Source organism: Mobula hypostoma, chromosome 27, assembly GCF_963921235.1.
Source record: "Mobula hypostoma chromosome 27, sMobHyp1.1, whole genome shotgun sequence".
Classification (NCBI taxonomy): domain Eukaryota; kingdom Metazoa; phylum Chordata; class Chondrichthyes; order Myliobatiformes; family Myliobatidae; genus Mobula; species Mobula hypostoma.
In genome coordinates this window covers 1,865,867-1,885,308 of record NC_086123.1, presented here as the reverse complement: position 1 = coordinate 1,885,308, position 19,442 = coordinate 1,865,867, and the positions used below count along the sequence as shown (strand labels likewise).

The 19,442-nt window shown below is 41.7% G+C and overlaps 1 protein-coding gene across 7 annotated transcripts in view; it reads right to left on the bottom strand.

The window, feature by feature from the left end:
• LOC134338336 (apoptosis-inducing factor 3) overlaps positions 1-19,442 on the bottom strand; it is a 151,757-nt gene that overhangs the window by 28,124 nt on the left and 104,191 nt on the right. For all 7 annotated transcript variants that reach the window (XM_063034096.1, XM_063034098.1, XM_063034094.1 and 4 more), the window contains 6 exons: positions 16,833-16,929; positions 12,631-12,743; positions 9,893-9,979; positions 8,709-8,800; positions 3,797-3,927; positions 286-401 (listed from right to left, as the gene is read on the bottom strand). In XM_063034096.1, the coding sequence (XP_062890166.1) occupies positions 286-401; positions 3,797-3,927; positions 8,709-8,800; positions 9,893-9,979; positions 12,631-12,743; positions 16,833-16,929 (636 nt within the window). The remainder of the gene's footprint in view (positions 1-285; positions 402-3,796; positions 3,928-8,708; positions 8,801-9,892; positions 9,980-12,630; positions 12,744-16,832; positions 16,930-19,442) is intronic.

The window sequence follows — 19,442 nt, the reverse complement described above, 5'->3', positions numbered from 1 at the left end:
GACGCTGAACTTGAATTGTCTTGATTCAGACAATGTTATTGCCACCAAGTCCAGGCTATGTCGTTGCCACTTCAGTTCAATTCGGATGATAAAAACATACGACAGAGAATAACTTTAATTCCAAATCCATTTTCGACCAGTCCGTCAATATGCTTTTCAATGCTGTATCTCACCACTTACTTCATCTGTCCCAGTACATTAAAAGTCTCTCCAAAAAAATGCAGTCTTGTTCACTTGTGTTGGAGAAGTCAGCTCCTTACATCTCCATCACCTTCACTCACTTACTTTCATTATGGATCGTCCAACCTTCTCTCCCAGCACCTTCCTAAAAGGGATGTTTTCAATGCCAATGACAGACACAGAGTGGGCTTTATCAGTGAGGTACGCGGCTACTTCCATGCCTGCAGAAAGCAAATCATACCATAATATACTCATTAGTCATGGAGCAACACAACGCACATACAGGCCCTTCAGCCCAAAACATCAGTACCCACCCAGCTAATCCCAAATCCTTGTGTCTGGCCCATAACCCTCTAAGATCCACCTCTCCATGTACCTATCAAAGTGCTTCTTAAGTTATACCACTGTACCTGCCTCAACTAGTTCCTCTGGCAACTCAGTCCATACACTCACCACCCTTAAAAAATAGCTCCCCAGGTTCCTTTTAAGTCTTTGCCCTCTGACCTAAATCTAGGTCCCCTGGTTTTGGACTCCTGTATCACTGGAATTCAGAAGAATGCGGGGTGTCCTCATTGAAACTTATAGAATGGTGAAAGTCCTTGATAGAGTGGATGTGAAGAGGATGTTTCCTATGATGGGAGAGTCAAAGACCAGAGGACACAGCCTCAGAATAGAGGGGCGTCCTTTTAGAACAGGGATGAGGAGGAATTTCTTGAGCCAGAGAGTGGTGAATCTGTGGAATTCCTTGCCAAAGGCAGCTATGGAGGCCAAATCTTTATGTATATTTAAGGCAGAGGTTGATAGATTCTTGATTGGTCAGGGCATGATGGGATACAAGGGGAAGGCAGGAGACTGGGGCTGAGAGGAAAAATGGATCAGCCATGATGAAATGGTGGAGCAGACTTGATGGGCCAAATGGCCTAATTCTGCTCCTATGTCAGGTAAAGTCAGCAAGGTTCTGTGAAAGGGAAACTATGTTTGATCAATTTACTGAGCCCCCTTGAAGAAGTAAAGGGAACTAATGCATGTAGATTTCCAGAAAGTATTTCATAAGTTGCTGAATTGAAGGTTTTTGTGGAAAATATAAAGTTTGTGGTGTCGGAGGTGGCACATTAACATGGACGGATAGGAAGTAGCTGGCGTAAATGGGTATTTTTCTGGTCGGTATGATACATCAAGTGGCATGCTACAGGGATTGGTGTTGGTGCCTCAGCTAATTTTTACAAGTTATATAGTTAACTTGGATGAAAGTTTCAAAGGTTCCTTGTTAAATTTGCTGATTACACAAAGATATGTATATCGTGAAGAGAGCATAGAGGCCAACAAGAGATACTGATAGACTAAACAAGTAAGTAGAAATATGGCAAATGAAGCATAATACGGGAAAAATGCAAAATTATCCATTTCAACAGTTCAAATGAAAAAAAACATACATATTCTGTAAATGGGAAGATGGGGAGCAACTGGGAGTTCTAAGATGCAGAGGGATTTGGGTGTTCTAGTGCATAATTCACAAAAGGTTACATCAAAGAGACCTGATGGGCCAGGAGCGACTCGCTGCAGCGAGGCTCGGGTCCTCATGCGAGGTTCAGTCTAAACGCCAGCCCATATTGACTGGAAAGGCAGGATGGCAAGAGTCGGACAAGGTCGGATCACTCTGGGCGCCGAGCTGATTTGGAGAGGTCGAGAACAATTGGCACCAGGGCCTAGTGCGAGTTTTGGACAACTTAAAACACTGGCCCAGATAGACTGGAGGCTTCTCACTCTGCGATGCTGAGGCTGTGAGTTTTCCCCCAGCTGCTGTGCTTCGCGTCTGTGAACTTTGCGGCGATTTGCTCCGCTAACATGATGAACTTAATACCGAGGCTTTGGGCCTACTCCAGGCATTTGGATCTAAGGACGCAACTTGGACGCTGTTGTTGTTGCTTCCATTGTTTACATGATTTGTTTTGTGTTTTTTTTTCTCTTTCTCTGGGGGCACTGATGGATTGGTCTTTTTTTTTGATTCCTTACTTTGCCTGTAAGGAAACAAATCTGAAGGTAGTATAACTTATACATCCTTTGATAATAAATGAACTTCGAAAAGATTAATACACAGGACCAGCAATTCATTGCGAAAGCTATCCGAGTGGGCTTGGTCATTTTTCAGAAACATTTCAACGGTTTGTTAGAGTAAAACCTGGAATGGTTGGGGTGTCTATTGAGGAAAGGTTGAACAGGTTAGATGTATATCCACAGCAGAATAGAAGTGCTCAAGGTGACTTGATCAAAATATATAATATTAAGAAGGGTTTTGCAATATGGATGTAGGGAGGAAGTTTCCTCTTGCGGTTCTAAAACACGGAATCAATGCTTAAAAATAAGGGGTGGCCCATTTATGATAGACAAGGTTCATTTTTTTTCTCAGAGAGCTCTGAGCCTTTGGAACTCTGCTCTATGAAGGGTGGTGGAAACAAAGTCTTTGAAGGTTTTTTAAAAATACAGATACTTGATTAGAAGGAATTGAATGGTTACTGTGGGTAGATGGAATTTAAGAGCTGTGGTTACATTCAGATAAAACGACTATTTATTAAGTGCTAGAGCTCCGCAATGGATATTCCCAAGCCTAGTTGTGGAAGGAGGAGGGTTGTGGAAGGAACTAGCAACCCCATCTGATAAAAACCCGGTGCCAGCAGAAGCTCCGAAGACCTCATCCCTGGGAAAGGAAGGATCCTCGAAGATGGGCGACACCTCGGGACAATTTGGAAACCTGGCCCAGGACTGAGGCCTCTGGTAAGCTGCTGTCAGTGGTATATGTCCCAGCTAAGAAGGAGAAGAGGAGCAGATTTAAGGAGCCAGCTGGCCTACCCTGTTCTTATATTCATAAATGTATTCATATGTAACCAGTATTTGGCTGCTCACAGTCAAATTATTCATGTGGATTTAAGTTTCCTGCCAATGATTATTCCCAGCAGTCTAATAGTAGTCAATTTTTATTGAAGACCAATTCTGAATTATAGCTAAATTTTTGTCAAGTATTTGTTTAATTAGTGGATGCTCAGCTGTGATTAATGTGCATTCACATAATGTACAAAACATGGAGGTAATGAAACTGAATATCTACACTTGCTGGGAAACGAACCGGTACTAAATTTTTGATGTACTTGACCCAAGAGAGGGGTAAGGATCTTTTATCATTATACTTCAAGAAGGAATGTTTGAAGACTCAGAATGGAAGGAATTTAATCTGCTAAATGGGGAATGCTTTGCAGACCTGAGCATGTGGAAAGTATGTTAAATTGTGTTCTTCCTGAGCTGAAGTGACGAATGTCATTGTCTCAAGACCTGGTGTATTTTATCTTGAAAAGCAGGATCCAGTCAATTTTTTTTACAGAAAATGTAGAGAAGCATGGCTGTTGACATCATGTGATCTGCTAAGTGTCTTCTGCATTTTTACATTTTATTTCAGACACCCAGCATATGCAGTCATATTACATTTGAAGAGGCTTGTGTATTTACCTTGCGTGTACTGAGCGTGAAAATGTTACTCAAGTATCAGAAAGTTAAGCCATGGAATTTAATTCTGAGAAGCCTCATAGACATAGGTTGAGACATAAGGAAGTCCTGTAAGGTGTACCTATAAAAGAAGCTCCCACTATGACAGCGTTCCTGTCGCTGGCCAGCTTGGCAACGCAGTTTGCATCCTCAGGTGTCCTGAGCTGATAGACATTCTCTAAATCTGCTCCTTGGCACTGGAGTGGTTTGGGCCTGAAATGCAAGAAATGAAATCCTCATAATGAAGTCCTTCGAAGGGAGGCCAGTGACATTTTTGTCTTTCCCCTTCCCCTCAGATCAATTTGAAGAATGAATGGCAACCAATCAAGCATAACAAATGAATGGCTCTTTTTGTACATTCATCCTTGAGAAGAGATTAAAAACATCAGCCATGTGCATCATTTCTCTAGGACACAACAGCAGCATTTTGAACAATGTGTATCACTCAGTTTAAAATTTCAAATGCTCCATAAAGTGAGTGTGTAATATGTGTATTATGTGATGTGAATTCTGATACCCTTGGATATCAACAGTTGTACTTATTTCAGTGTTGTCTGGCTTCAATGATGGATGTCATTTGTTACTTGCCTTACTGAATGGCAATATACAAGAACATATAAATATTCCGTGGACAATGTGTCTGGTATAAGACCATAAGTTACAGGAGCAGAATTAGGCCATTTGGCCCATCAAGCCTGCTCCGCCGTTTCATCATGGCTGATCCATTTTCCCTCTCAGCCCCAATCTCCTGTCATCCCCCTGTATCCCTTCATGCCCTGACTAATTAAGAATCTATCACCCTCTGCCTTAAATATACCCAATGAAGTGGCTTCCACATCTGGCTATGTCAATAAATTCCACAGATTCACCACTCTCTGGCTAACGAAATTTCATCTCATCTCCATTATAAATGGACGTCCCTCTATTCTGAGGCTGTGTCCTCTGGTCTTAGACTCCCCACCATAGAAAACATCCTTTCCAAGTCCACTCTATCAAGGCCTTTCAACATTTGATAGGCTTCAATAAGGTCGCCCCTCCTTCTTCTGAATTCCAGTAAGTAGAGGACCAGAGCCATCAAGTGCTCCTCATACAACAAGCCTTTCAATCCCAGAATCATTTTCGTGAACCTCCTTTGAATTCTTCCCAAAGTCAGCACATTGTAAGGAGCCCAAAACTACTCACAATACTCTAAGACCACACACCAGAGCTTTAAAAAGCCTCAACATTACATCCTTGCTTTTACATTCTATCTAGTCTTCTTAAAATGAGTGCTAACCTGGCATTTGCATTCCTCACCACCGACTCAACCTACAAATTAACTTCTAGGGAATGCTGCACAAGGACCCCCAAGTCGATCCCTTCATCTCTTCTTCTGTGTTGCAGCTAAGGATGCTGCAAGGCTATAATCAAGTGTGAATAAGAGGGAATAGAGTAGTAATAATGAGACATCACAGACATTTGAACCATACATGGAATACGCCAAGAGTTCCTGAGCATAAATGATATTATTGAGGACGGGTGTAAAAAGAGCTAAGCAATGTCACCGTGTAGGACAAAGAGACAAAGTGATCTTATTAATTGGACTTTTATATTCTAGTCCACTCAAAATCAATGCTAACATTGTCTTCCTTGCCACCAACTCAATCTCCAAGTTCACCTTTAAGGAATCCTGTACAAGGACTCTCAAGTCCCTTTGCACCACTGAATTTTCTCCCCATTTATAAAATAGCCTATGCCTTTATTCCTTCTACCAAAGTGCATGACCATACACTTCCTGACACTATATTCCATCTGCCAGTTCTTTGCCCATTCTCCTAATCTGTCTAAGTCCTTCTGTAGCCTCTCTACTTCCTTAACGCAACCTGCCCCTTTATCTATCTTCATACTGTCACAAATTTCAACCAAGTCAATAACATATAACATGAAAAGAAGCAATCCTAACACCTCCCTCTGTGGAAAAGCTCCAGTCATCATCAGCCAACCAGAAAAAGCCCCCTTTATTCCCACTCTTTGCCTTCTGCCAGTCAACCAATCTTCCATTCATACTAGTATTTTTCCTCTAATATCATGGGCTCTTATCTGGTTTAGTAGCCTCATGAGCGGGACCTTATCAAAGGCCTTATGAAAATCCGAGTAAACAATACCTACTGACTCTCTTTTGTCTATCCTGCCTGTTATTTCCTCAAAGAATTCCAACAAATTTGTCTGGAAAGATTTTTCCTTAAGGAAACCATACTGACTTTGTTCTATTTTATCATGTGCCTCCAAGTACCCCAAAACTTCATCCTTAAAAATGGATTCCAACATCTTCCCAACCACTGAAGTCAGGCTAACTCGCCTATAATTTCCTTTCTTCTGCCCCCACCCTTCTTAAAGAATGGAGTGACATTTGCAATTTTCCAGTCCTTCAAAACCATTTCTGAATCGTGATTATTGAAAGATCATTAATAGTGCCTTCACAGTCTCTTCAGCTATCTCTTTCAGACTCCTAGGGTGTAATCCCTCTAATCCAGGTGACTTACTGTCTCTACCCTCAGAACTTTCAGCTTCTCAACCACCTTCTCCTTAGTAATAAACACATTCACTTCTTCCCGACACTCCCAAATTTCTGGCATACTGCTAGTGTCTTCCACAGTGAAGACTGATGCAAAATACTTATTAAATTCATCCATCATTTCTTTGTCCCCCATTACTACCTCTCGAGCATCTTTTTCCAGTGGTCCAATGTCCATTTTCTCCTCTCGTTTATTTTTTATACTGTATATCTGCAAAAACTTTTGGTATCCTCTTTTATATTAAACTATACCCCACTTCCATAATCTCTTTCAACCATAAAGTAAATAATTGGACTAATTAGGATTTATTTTTACCCATTTCTCATAACTATGATGTATAAATAACTTAGACCAATATACATATCTAGAATTGAGTTAATGTAGAACCAAATATCTCAATTCCCCTGCTCTTTTCATAACCAAGCAGTTTTGCAGCATATTTACTGAAGGAGATAGAGAGGTTGGACCACACCTTAACCGACTGAAATGTTTTAAAATTCTTCAACAGATTTGGGGATTTTTTTTTTTACAGCTATCTTTCACAACCATCTTCCGATAAACAACAATGATATGGATGCCTTGTCCACCAGAAGAAGATGGGGTGCCAGTGAACAACACTACTCCTTTCACTTCTTTTGCATCTTCCTTTTATTTCATATGTGATTCTGCTACTGTTGGAGCCTGTGATTTACATTCTGACACAGTGCTTTTTTTTAGATTATGAGGACACTCAGTCCTCGTTTATTGTCATTTAGAAATGCACGCATTAAAAAATGATAGTGTTCCTCCAGAATGATATCACAGAAACACAGGACAGGCCAAGACTAAAAACTGACAAAAACCACATAATTATAACATATAGTTACAACAGTCCAAAGCAATACCGTAATTTGATAAAGAGCAGACCATGGGCACGGTAAAAAAAAAAGTCTCAAAGTCCCAGTAGCCCATCATCTCACGCAGACGGTAAAAGGAAGAAAAACTCTCCCTGCCAGGAACCTCCAGAGCCGCACACTTGCCGATGCAGCACCCTGGAAGCACCCGACCACAGTCGACTCTTGAGTCTGTCCAAAAACTTTGAGCCTCCGACCATCCCTCCGACACCGAGCACCATCTCTGCCGAGCGCTTTGACCCCGCCCCGGCCGCCGAGCGACAAGCAAAGCCGAGGACTCGGGGCCCTTCCCCTCCGGAGATTCTGGATCACACAGTAGCAGCAGCAGCAAAACAGGCATTTCAGAATTTTCACCAGATGTTCCTCGGTGCTCTCACGTTTGTCTCCATCAGATCAGGATTGTGCACGACACCCTACTTGACAGATAACAGATATTCATCACCGGAGTGGCCGCTGCACGCTGCATTGCGCCGCCATCTTCTCCTCTCCCCAGTTTTTGGACTGACTGAGCGATCTGGTGCTTTGCTGTCTCGGAGACAGTTCCGCAAAATTGCAAGCATGGAGGCTATGAAACCTGGGGATGGGCCAAGGCCCATGATGGACTCCATTTCTCACTGATCTCGCCAACTAAAGTGCCAAGGAAGATTGAAATAATTGAGTAGGGTGTGGAGGGTGAACGAGTGAGCAGCGCCATCTACCAGCCTCTCATTCCTGACTGCTGGGGGAAGGTGTCTGCATGTGACAGTCTCGCTCTCCCTCTTGCTCACTGCTCCTGAGGAAAGATCCTTGCATTCGAATGATCCCTCTCTCTCCCTCGATGCTGTCGGAGGATGGCGCCAGAGCAAGGTTTAATCGATGCAGTCTGTGGATTGGACTGTAATACAAGTTATGATGTGTTTCTAGTTTTCCTGGTCACTCATTTTTTTGCAGATAGTGTTAGGCGATTTTGAATCACGGTGGCCTGCAGATAAGGAGCACTGAGCTGAACTGAAATACACCTTTTAATTTGGAGTTTTATATGCTGTGTTTTGCACTCTTCTTTTGTTGTCATTTGCATGATTTTTTTTGCACCCGGGGGGAAGGTAGAGGTTGATGTTTTGAAGTCTTTTTTCTTTGAATGCGTTCCATGGTTCTTCCTGTTTCGTGGCTGTCTGTGTGGAAGATGAATCTCAGGGTTGTACACAGCATACATCCTTTGAAACCTCTGAATCTATATTTTGTGGTGCTATATGAGAGCAAAGAATTTGTTATTCCTCCCTTTATAATGCCACAAAATCTTCAATATTCTGTTAAGTAGGGTGGTGGGAGTCTGATTTATAGTTCTGTCAAACTGAGGCAATGGCCTTCAGAACGATATGAAGGACATGCATTCGTACCGTCAGGGTAACCCAGTATTATGGGCGGAGTTACGCCATTACCAGTGAGTCTGGGAATGTGTTATACTGGACTTCTACAATCATTCTCCCCACTACCTAGCTCACCCCCATCACCACTAATCTCTGGTTTCATGTGAGATTAAAATGATGCAAACCTAACTGCTGCTTACCTGCTCCCTGTTGCGATCAGCAATTTGTTGTACTCCATCTTGAGGCCATCCTTAAAGTGGACCACCTTATTCTTCACATCCACTGAGACCACCTGAAATAAAGGAGCATTAAAGGTCATTCTGATGCACACGGTCACAGTAAGAAATATTCTCTCATGTATAGCAACACTTTTCCTCACGGAATGTGCACAGCCTATAATTCCACACATCATAATATTTCCACATGTGCAGGAGTATGTCAGGACAAAATCTGAATTGGTTATGAGGTTGCTACTGTCAAACAGCTTGGTTCACATGGGAAGACTGGCCATGCTGGGAATTAAAGAGAGCCCCTGGAGCTGATCACCAATAGTGTTTCAACATTATCAAGAGAGATTTAGTGAAAACTGAGGAAAATAAATAATACATTATAGAAGACTGAGCTGAGGGGACAGTAACAGTCAAGTATTAGAACTAAGTGGTTAAATGTTACAGTCGTGTTATAATAAGTTTGTGGGTATTAGAGGTTATGTGCCAGGAAGGAATATTACTGAGATATATTTACAAGGTATGGAAATTATAACATAATTGGGCATTTTATTGGTTGGCTCAATGGGAGCATTCTGAAAACATTTATTGTTTGGTTACTCTGAGGCTGGATCACTAAGGGTTAAATTCAGGCTGATTCATTTTGCTGTATCACTGTTGTAACAAGGGTGACTTTATTCACAGAGGTAAAAATCAAAACTAAATATATCTTAAGTGGGAATGCTGGGATTTATAAAGGCAGGTGAATCACTTGAGATATCAGGAGAAAGTATGTGAATTATGAAAAAATGGTATTACTGGAGTTACAATGAATATATTGGACTTAACTGGGATTTTTATAATCAGGATGTACAATTTGACTTCAAGCTGTATCATAGGTGGAGAATGTACTGGGCGTTCATTTGTGGACAGGGAGTTTTTAATAGCAGGTGGGTGGAGAACATAATGATATTTATAAAGATGAAGAGAAATGTACAAGAATGATTTTTATGGAGAGACTTTATAATGTGGATGGAGAATGGAAGATCATATTGTGAGTTGCAGTGAGAATAAAAGAAATTGGAATACGTACTGCAAAAAGGGATGCAAGATGTGTCTGAAAGATGCAGGAAGGATGGGCATTATGTTAGCACAAAACAGCTACATTGATCTCTTACCTCCCTTCCTGTTTGCACCTCAATGTCATACTGTGATAAGAATTCTCTGGAGCGGAGAGTGATCTGCTCAGCCTGGCATTCAAGGGACTGTAAACACAAGGACCAACGATGAATATCATGAGGAAATTGTAATCATACAGGGCTTGCTACTCTGTCAACCTTATCTTCCATAGGCTGACAGCTTTTATTAAAACTAGATGCACAGGATAAACCCAGGGACACATGTTGCATTTATATTCAACAAAACACACCCTCCCTACACTGACTGGGTAACCTCACCCACCTTGACAGAAAAGGGAGATGGTTCAGTAGCTACAATTTTCCTCCAAGCTGCACGGTTTCCAGATTTGTAAATTCCACTCTGTCCCTGATTCTCCATCGTGGAGTGTGGCAACAAATTCACAAGAATGGAAGTGTTTCAAGAGATTGACTTGATACCATACAGCTTGAAATGAAATTTTCTAAGAAGTCTCAATGCAACTACGGTTGAGGTTAATTCTCAGACATAAATGCAAGTCAGACCAGGAAGCTGGAGGAGATTCTGACAGCTGTCAGTGATGAAAATGAAAGGAGGCAGATCGGCTACAGTTACATAAAACTGGTTTTCGATTTTCCAGAAGCCAAAAGTAGGACAAGGGTTGACAACCCAAACTGTCTATTTATTTATTGAGATACAACAAGTACTAGGCTCTTCCGGCCCTTCAAGTCACGCCACCCAGCAATCCTCTGACTTAATCTTTGCCTAATCACGGGTCAGTGATGAGCCTACCAGCTAGTACATCTTTGGACTATGGGAGGAATCCAGAGAACCGGAGAGAACCCGCTTGGTCACAGAGAGAACATACAAACTCCTTACAGGCAGTGGTGGGAATTGAACCCAGGTCACGTGTACTGTAAAGCGCCATGCTAACCACTACACTACTGTGCTGCCCCAAACTGTTCCCATGCATCGCTGCCTCCAGGGTGCTTCAGGATGCTTTGTTTTCAAATATGATTAGATTCAGCCAGGCAGATAGTTCTCACAAGAGCACTTGAACTCCCTTACCAAGCTGACCTTAGCCAGCATGAGGAACATAGGACCAGGCCCTAGCCTCGGCAATTTAGATCAATATGCAAAAATAGAAACATAGAAAACATACAGCACAATATAAAATACTCTGCAGATGCTGGGGTCAAAGCAACACTCACAACACGCTGGAGGAACTCAGCAGGTCGGGCAGCATCCGTGGAAACGATCAGTCAATGTTTCAGGCCGGAACCCTTCGTCAGGATGACAGGCACAATACAGGCCCTTCGGCCCACAAAGCTGTGCCGAACATGTTCCTACCTTAGAACTACCTAGGCTTTACCCATAGCCCTCTATTTTTCTAAGCTCCATGTAGCCATCCAGGAGTCTCTTAAGAGACCCTATCGTTTCCGCCTCCATGACCACCGCCGGCAGCCCATTTCACGCACTCACCACTCTCTGCGTAAAAAACTTACCCCTGACATCTCCTCTGTACCTACTTCCAAGCACCTTAAAACTGCCCTCTCATGCTAGCCATTTCAGTCCTGGGGAAAAGCCTCTGACTATCCACACTACAAACAAGTTAGCCAGGTTTCTCAGCTTCCCACACCAGAAGATGATACCCATTTGAAAGACCATGGACAACTGAGTGCAATTGGTGATAACAAATCAACTGCTCAATTTTGATAGGTGTAATTTTCTTTTGATTAGAATGAAAAAAGAAAAGTTGAGCATGGTGTACAAATTTGATATTGGCTGCTTGTTTAACACCATAGCCTAGAGATAATATAACCCATCCTGTGTGCTAACACAGATCCTGATGCTACTGAAGGAACCAGAGTCTGTTGATGTTCATCGTGTGGGTAAATGTACGAGGAATGGCTCCGTGCATAGACTGCAGCAGTAAGCCTACCTGTCAAAGATCTCCATCTTCTGAAGACAAAAAACGAAAAAGAAAAATGGATGAACTGTGCTCACAAGGTATTTTAAAAGCAACTGGCAGGGCTGCAATTAAAGCCAAGTCAAAACTCTGTAAATACTCCAGATTACAACTGAAGACAATGAGATGCTGTTTGCTGCTGGCTTGTGCTGGCCATTCACTGGCCCTCCAGCCTCCTTAGCTTGGTTTTTTTGCCATTCAAAGAAATGATGGCTGTTTTATGCCTTGCCCATTTACCTGCCTTTGCCCCATATCCCATGATAGCCTTACCGAACAAAAGTTGACCACAGCTCATTTTAAAGCTCATTTTCTAGTTATTCCTGGAGCCACAGGCTTCCTATGAAGGAGTTGCTCATGGTTTCCACTGCCTTTCATGTGAAAAACAGCATTTCCTGGATTCCTTCTCAAATGCCAAGACCTGATTTTAAGATTTTGGCATTTTGTTCCAAATTTCCAATATTTTTTTTCTGAATCTACCTTCTAAATTGGTTTAGAATTTTAAATAGTTTGATCAGATCACACACCAGTTTTTCAAACTTGTGGCAATACTTAGCAAATTTACAATTTAATATAATGTAAAACTTTTAATCCAATATGATCCTGGTGAATTTGCACTGCAGACTTTCCATGAACATTTTTTCTTCCAGGAAACTGATCAGAAGGTTATTTAGGAACACTGTCTTCCCAATGCAGATCAGCATCTCCAAATAAAAGTTGTTATGTTCGTTATTGACTATATATGTTATATTAGGTCAAGGTTATGGATTGTTGCTTTTAGATACAGATACAAACCTTACTTAGTTTAGGCCTGTCGTAGGGCAGGTGTGTCTCCATCGTGCACATTACAATCCGCTCAGTAAAGCCTTCCTGCCTCAGTGTTTCTGCACAGACCAATCCAGCTGGACCTGCAGTGAATGAGTTATTATCAAAACAAACACAATTTCTACTTACAATAGAGTTCAACTTTAAGATGATAAAGGTCCCAAACAGACAAATTGACAAATTGTTACCAAACCAATAAGGAGACATGAGAAAATCAAACTATTGCACCTACACTAAAGCTAAAATAAGAATATTGGAAAAGGTATGTTTTCATGTTTTTCTCCAAGCAGAGAGAAGTAAAGCGGTAGAGTTCAGGGACAGAATGGCAGCACTTGCACCCCAGACAGCAGAAGATGGAGCTACCATTAATAGGTCATGGAGAGAGGAAGATGCTCAGATAGAAACTCAAGCTGTGACGGGATCCTGACTTATCCCTGTGAACAGTGCTTTTAAAAAGAGAGAGAGAGAGAGTTGTTCAACACAAGCACCTTGTTATTGAGAGAGAGAGGCAAAGACTGTTTTGAGATGTTGTTATGGTTCCTCTGCAGCGTGTTTACACTTTTGCAAGGACACTGCCAGCTTCTGTGTTCTTACAGAGAGAGGCGAGGAGCCACTTGATGGTGGTCAGCTGATAGACTCACAGACACATGGTTTTGGACACTGGATGAGCTTTGTTGTGCCCACAGAAAGGTGGGTTTTGGCGGATCAATCAGGCGGATCGATCAGTGGCTCTTGCAGTGTGAACAGGGCGTGACCGGTGGGGAGTTATTAGTGTGTCCAACCCTCACCTGGGTTGATAATTCCACCACAGAAGAATGCTCCCCTTGATTGTGGTCATATTCAGTGACTTCTAAAGGATTTCGGAGGACAACAGGAAGATCGATGGCATTAGCTCACCTGAAGACTCAAACCTCTCTCTCTCTCTCTCTCTCCACCACTACTCAACTCAATACCACGAACTGAACTGAACTTTACTCATCACCGTAAGACTGTATCTATTTACCCCTAGGCTTGAAGAAGCTTGGTTTTCATATATTCCATATATACAATGAAAATATATTTTTCATTGCTAACCTGTTTGATATATCTGATTTTATATAACTGTATTGTGTAGTTACTAATAAATAGTATTAATTAATAGCAATACCAGACTCCAAAGTGTTTTCTATTTCTGCTGGTTCTTTAACCCGTCACGGGGTACGTGACAAAGCACACAATTTTCAGATAATTGTGGGCTTTTGAAAGCTATTGTGCTTACACAGATTGAGAACATCAGACAGGTGAGAACAGTGACAGATTTCAATTTTTTAAAATGGCACTTGCTAAACAGAAATCAAAAAAATAACAAATGCAGAAAGAAACTCAGCAAATCAGGCAGCGCCCGTGAAGAGAAAAACAGTTAACTTTTCAAGTTGATGACTCCTTATCGAAGCCAAGGAAAGGTAAAGATCAACGTGTTCTAACTTGCAGAGAAGGAAGAGAGAGTGGAGAGAATAGCAGGATTTTTGTGAAAGAGGAAGCCAGGAGGGAGCCAAAGATAAACATTGATAGTGCCCACTTCATAGAGAATGGTGAAGGTTTGTTAAATACAAATGATCCATCTTAAAGAGAAGCAAATAGGAAATGAATGAAAAATGAGGAGAGTGGAAAAAATCAGATAATAAAACACATAATGCTGGAATTACACTGAGGAAGCAAAACACCAACAACAGAAATCTTCACGAAGTGCAAAAAATGACTGAAATCCTCAGCAGGTCAGATAGCACCTGAAGAACATGAGAAGAACATTAATGTTCAAGTTGATGATCAGTAATAAGAAATGTCCACTTTTGCTATGGTCTGTAAGGCTAGATGCCTGAAACTGTCCAATTCAATGGCAAGTCTTGAGAGCTGTACTGTATCAAGTTGAAAGATGAGATGTTTATGCGGCATTTTACTGAAACAGTGCAAGTGGCCAAAGGCAGAGAGGTCAGACTTAGAGTGGGATGAAGAGCAAAATGACAAATAATAGGAAGTTTACAGTAATCCTTACCAAATCAATAGAGTTTACTGGGTCGTCTTTGTTTTTTTTTTGCCATTCTATGGATGTTAGGTTTACCTACTGAATATTTCTAGCATTCTCTGATTTTATTTTAGATTTTCTGCATCAACACTGTTTGGCACTTCATAGCTTTATTTTTTTCACTCCTGCTTTTATTCACCTCATTTTTTTATAACCCTCAAGACAAGTTATCAGCAATTAACATACCTTCACCTCCTCCTCAAACAGCTCCTGTTATTTCTGCCATTTAGGTTTTCTTGATCTTCACCATATAAGTGAATCCTTTTTTCTCACCACTCCTCCCTCTTCTTTGCAAAATAAACGCATTTGAATCCCAGTACCTCTGAGAAGTCATTGCTCTAAAATTTCTACTGTTTCTCTCTCCACAAATATTACCCAATCTGAATCCTCCGTTTTAATTTGAAATTCCACTCAGTATACAGAGTGGAATTTAGTCAAATAAGTACTACATTCTTAGGTCCTTTTGCAGGCTAAAGATAAAAAGGATAGGGGGCTCCAACACCTTAGTTCAAAATCCTTTTACAACATTATTGAGCAAAATCCAATTGATGTGCAATTTTGAATTATTTACTGAGCAAGTATCTTTGACTTTTTGCACACACTTCCATCACCCTTTGTGTAAAAATTTGATTAGAAACTTCCTTTTGAAAGACATGATTAGTATTTTAAGCAATGTCCCTTTCATCAGATGGGAATAAAATCTTTTATCTACCTGACCAATTTCTTTAAAGATTCTTAAAATAAATGCAATCTGCCTTTACCTTTTCGGATTCCTTTGAAGATGTGGTAAACAAACAAAAGAAGCTCGGTGTTAAAATACCCCCTTGAGTGTGCAAACTGTCAAGCCTGTGTTTATAATATTTCATTGTCTAGCCCTTGGGACCCTGGTAACGTAACAACAATGCAAAAACAGAAATAGGAGCGGGATGAGGCTATCCAGTTGCTCAAGCCCTCCCATTTATTTATCGGGGCTATTTTTCTGCACAATTCTGCTTGAGTCTTGCTATTCCAATGGTCAGTTTCAATTTTGCCTTTCCATTGATGCTGAATACTTTTACCACTTTCTGTCTGTATTTCAGATTCCTTACATTTACAATGTTTGGTAACTCATAGCTTTATTTTTCTCGATCTTTCTCCATCCTGTTTTCATTCACCTCATTTTAATACACTTCAAAACAAATTATCTGCAATAAACACAGGCAAAAAGAATTCCCAAGATTTCCCTCCGACCTCTTCCCAGTCCAAAATGGTCTACCCATTATTCTGAAACTCTGAAGCCTGGACCTAAACTTCTCAGCAAGTGGAAATACCTTCCCTACATCTAGCCAGCTGAACTATGTAAACATTTTGAGACTTTCAATGAGATCACCTTCCATTCTTGTATATTCAAGAGAAAACAAGCCAGTTTAATGGCCTACTTCTTCTCCTATATCTTATGGTCTCATGGACACATTGAACAGCAACATTTATTAATCAGTCACCTACTTCAAAAATGTTCTGCTTCCTGTGCATATAAATTCCACAGAAAGCACATTTTTCCATGTTATATTCCATCAGCCATTCTCTTGCTCACTCACTCAGTTTGTTTATATTCTCTTCAAACTTCTTTACATACTCCTCATTATTCAAAATCCCACCTAGCTTTTCAACTTGGAAAATATAACATTTAGTTCCCTCAACCTAAACATCCATTCTTGCTGTATCCTAGCCACCACCTGCCAATTCAACCTGAATCTATTTATTCCCACTCTTTGCTTTTTGTGTGTTAACTAGTTCTCTATCTATATGCTATGATCATGTCAACACATCACCCCCAACTCCCACTTGCTGGGATCTTGCTGACCAACCTCCTGAGTGGCACAACATTGAAAGCCTTCTGAAACTGTAAATGCAAAATATCCATTGATTCTTCATTATTTAATCTACTAGTTAAAACCACGATGAATTCCAATAGATTACTCAAATACAATTTCCCTCTTAAAAATTAATTCTGAAGGTTTTATATAAATGCGATTTCTTCCTTTTGGTAAAGTCCACATCACTTTCCTTTGCCGAATGTATGGCACAGTTTCACATGTGTGTTATCCTGTCGTGAGAACTGTACACGTACCTGCCCCAATGATGAGCACGTTGGTGTTGCTGAAACTGTTGTCACTCAGATTCGAACACCTGGCCATCCATTTCACCCGTTTTTGCGACTGGAGAGCCTGGGGTCAAAAGGATAGAAGTCACAACAACGAGAGTATTGTAAAGAGAAGGGTTTCTTCATACTTGTTCACTATCATAGCTGCACACTGCAGAGAAGCAGATCAGTGGTAAGATGGTGCAGGAGATTACATTATCACAGGAAGCAAATAGGTATCAGTATTCTCAACAATTCTCTCTCTGTCATCACGCACACCGACACGTGATTGATAGAGTGCAAATAAGATACACAAGAATGTTGCATGGCTTCAAGGGCCTGAGTTTCGGGGAGACATAGAGCAGTATGGGTGCTTCGGTCCATGATGTTGTGCAGACATTTTAACCTACTTCAGCATCAATCCAATACTTCCATCCCACATAGCCCAAGAGTTTCCTAAATCCCTGCAGAACACCAGTAGTCACCGACCTCCAGGCAGAATACGCTCCACCGACAACGCCGTCCGTGGACAAGCCAATTCTGAATCTACACAGCTGAGTTTGTCTGGATCCTCTGCCTCCTGAGCCTACCATGAAGAACCTTGTCAAATACCTCACTAAAATCCATGTACTATTACATTCCACTGCTCTAACTTCATCAATTTACCTTATTGGAGTCGAACTTCTGAACTGCCTGTACAACCTGTCAATTTTTCAGTGTGAACTGAAGTCTCGAAGGTGTAGGACGCTTGCGGTGTGCATTTACAAGCCAAACTGAGGCAGCGGGGCTCGTGCCCGAGAGCGGGGAACTAGCTGCTGGAGCGGACCTGGAGGCGATTCGAAGAGGCAGAGCCAAGATGAGGCAAAGTTGAAGCGAGGTGGGGTGGGGCAGGCCCAAGAACAACAAACAAGTCGAGGTTTGACCGATTTAAGTGCTGGGCTGAATTAGAAAGGTTGAGTATGGGCCCGAGAACATATCAAAGCAACAGGACCAGGGTCCAAGAGTGAGGAACAACATGCTGTTTGGCCAATTTAAGAACCAGGCCAGATTGAAAAGGTTTGGGTGTCAGGGCTGGAGGTGAGGGATAGGCCAGTGTTCAGCTCGCTGCTCAGCAAGGTTTACTCGTCTCTCTGCTGAACTGAGGCCGTGGTCTGCAACTAACGGGCTCTCGGACCGGCTGCAGTGATGACCGGCTTTGTGGCTGTGGGGTACAAAATGAGGTACTTGAGGACTATAAGAAATGCAAGAGAACATTTAAGAAAGAAATCAGGAGGGCTAAATGAAGGCCTGAGGTTGCTCTAACAGACAAGGTGAAGGAGAACCTTAAAGGCTTCTACAGATATGTTAGGAACAAAAATAATGGCAGTCTATGCGTAGAGTCAAAAGTGATGGGGTAGATCTTAAATGGATTTTTTGCATTTGGCAGACGGACACACAGATTATAGAGGTGAGGCAAAACAGCAGCAAGACCACAGATCCTATATGGATCACAGAGGAGAAGGTGTTTGCTGCCCTGAGGCAAATTAAAGTGGACAAATCCCCAGGGCCTGACAAGGTGTCCCGTCAAACCCTGTGAGAGGCAAGTGCAGAAATTCCAGGGGCCCGAACAGAGATAGTTAAATCATCCTTAGTGACAATGAGGTACCAGCAGATTAGAGGATAGCTAATGTGGTTCTACTGTTTAAGAAAGGCAATAAGAATAAACCAGAAAATTATAGGCCCGTGATCCTGACGTCAGTAACAGGAAAGTTATTGGAAGGTATTCTAAGAGACCAGATATCTTCATACTTTATTGTCGCCAAACAATTGATACTAGAACGTACAATCATCACAGCGGTATTTGATTCTGCGCTTCCCGCTCCCTGGATTACAAATCGATAGTAAATATTAAAAATTTAAATTATAAATCATAAATAGAAAATAGAAAAATGGAAAGTAAGGTAGTGCAAAAAAACCGAGATGCAGGTCTGGTATTGAGTATTTGGATAGACAGGGATTGATTTGGGAAGCCAGCATGGTTTTGTGTGCGGTAGGTCATGTCTAACCAACCCTATAGAGTTTTTCAAGGAAGTTACTAGGAAAGTTGATGAAGGCAAGGCAGCGAATGTCGTCTACATGGACTTCAGCAAGGCAGTCGCTTGAAATTCATGATGAGATAGTAAATCAGTCAGTTCGGATTAGCAAAAGCATCTCCTCCAAACTCTCCATCAGCACAGGAGCACCGCAGGGATGTGTACTTAGCCCCCTGCTCTACTGGCTTTACAGCTATGCCTGTGAGGCTAAGTTCAGCTCCAACACCATACACAAGTTTGCTGATGACACCGCTGTTGTGGGCTGTAGGTTCTGAAGGTTATCATAGCAGGGATAAGCTCCCACTACCTATAAAGTGCTCCAAACGGTGTGCGTCTCTAACAGCCTCTGACAACCAAGTCCAACTCTCGGCCTTCACATGTGGCTTAGCTACCAGACCCGGTGGAACTGTTTCTACTGACAAGAGAAGGGGCAAAGGTGGACCGTTGGTGCCTCAAAACCGGTTGCTTCGGGCAGGTGGGGCTCATCAGCCTTGGACAGCAGCCCGCCGAGGAGAAGGAAAACTCT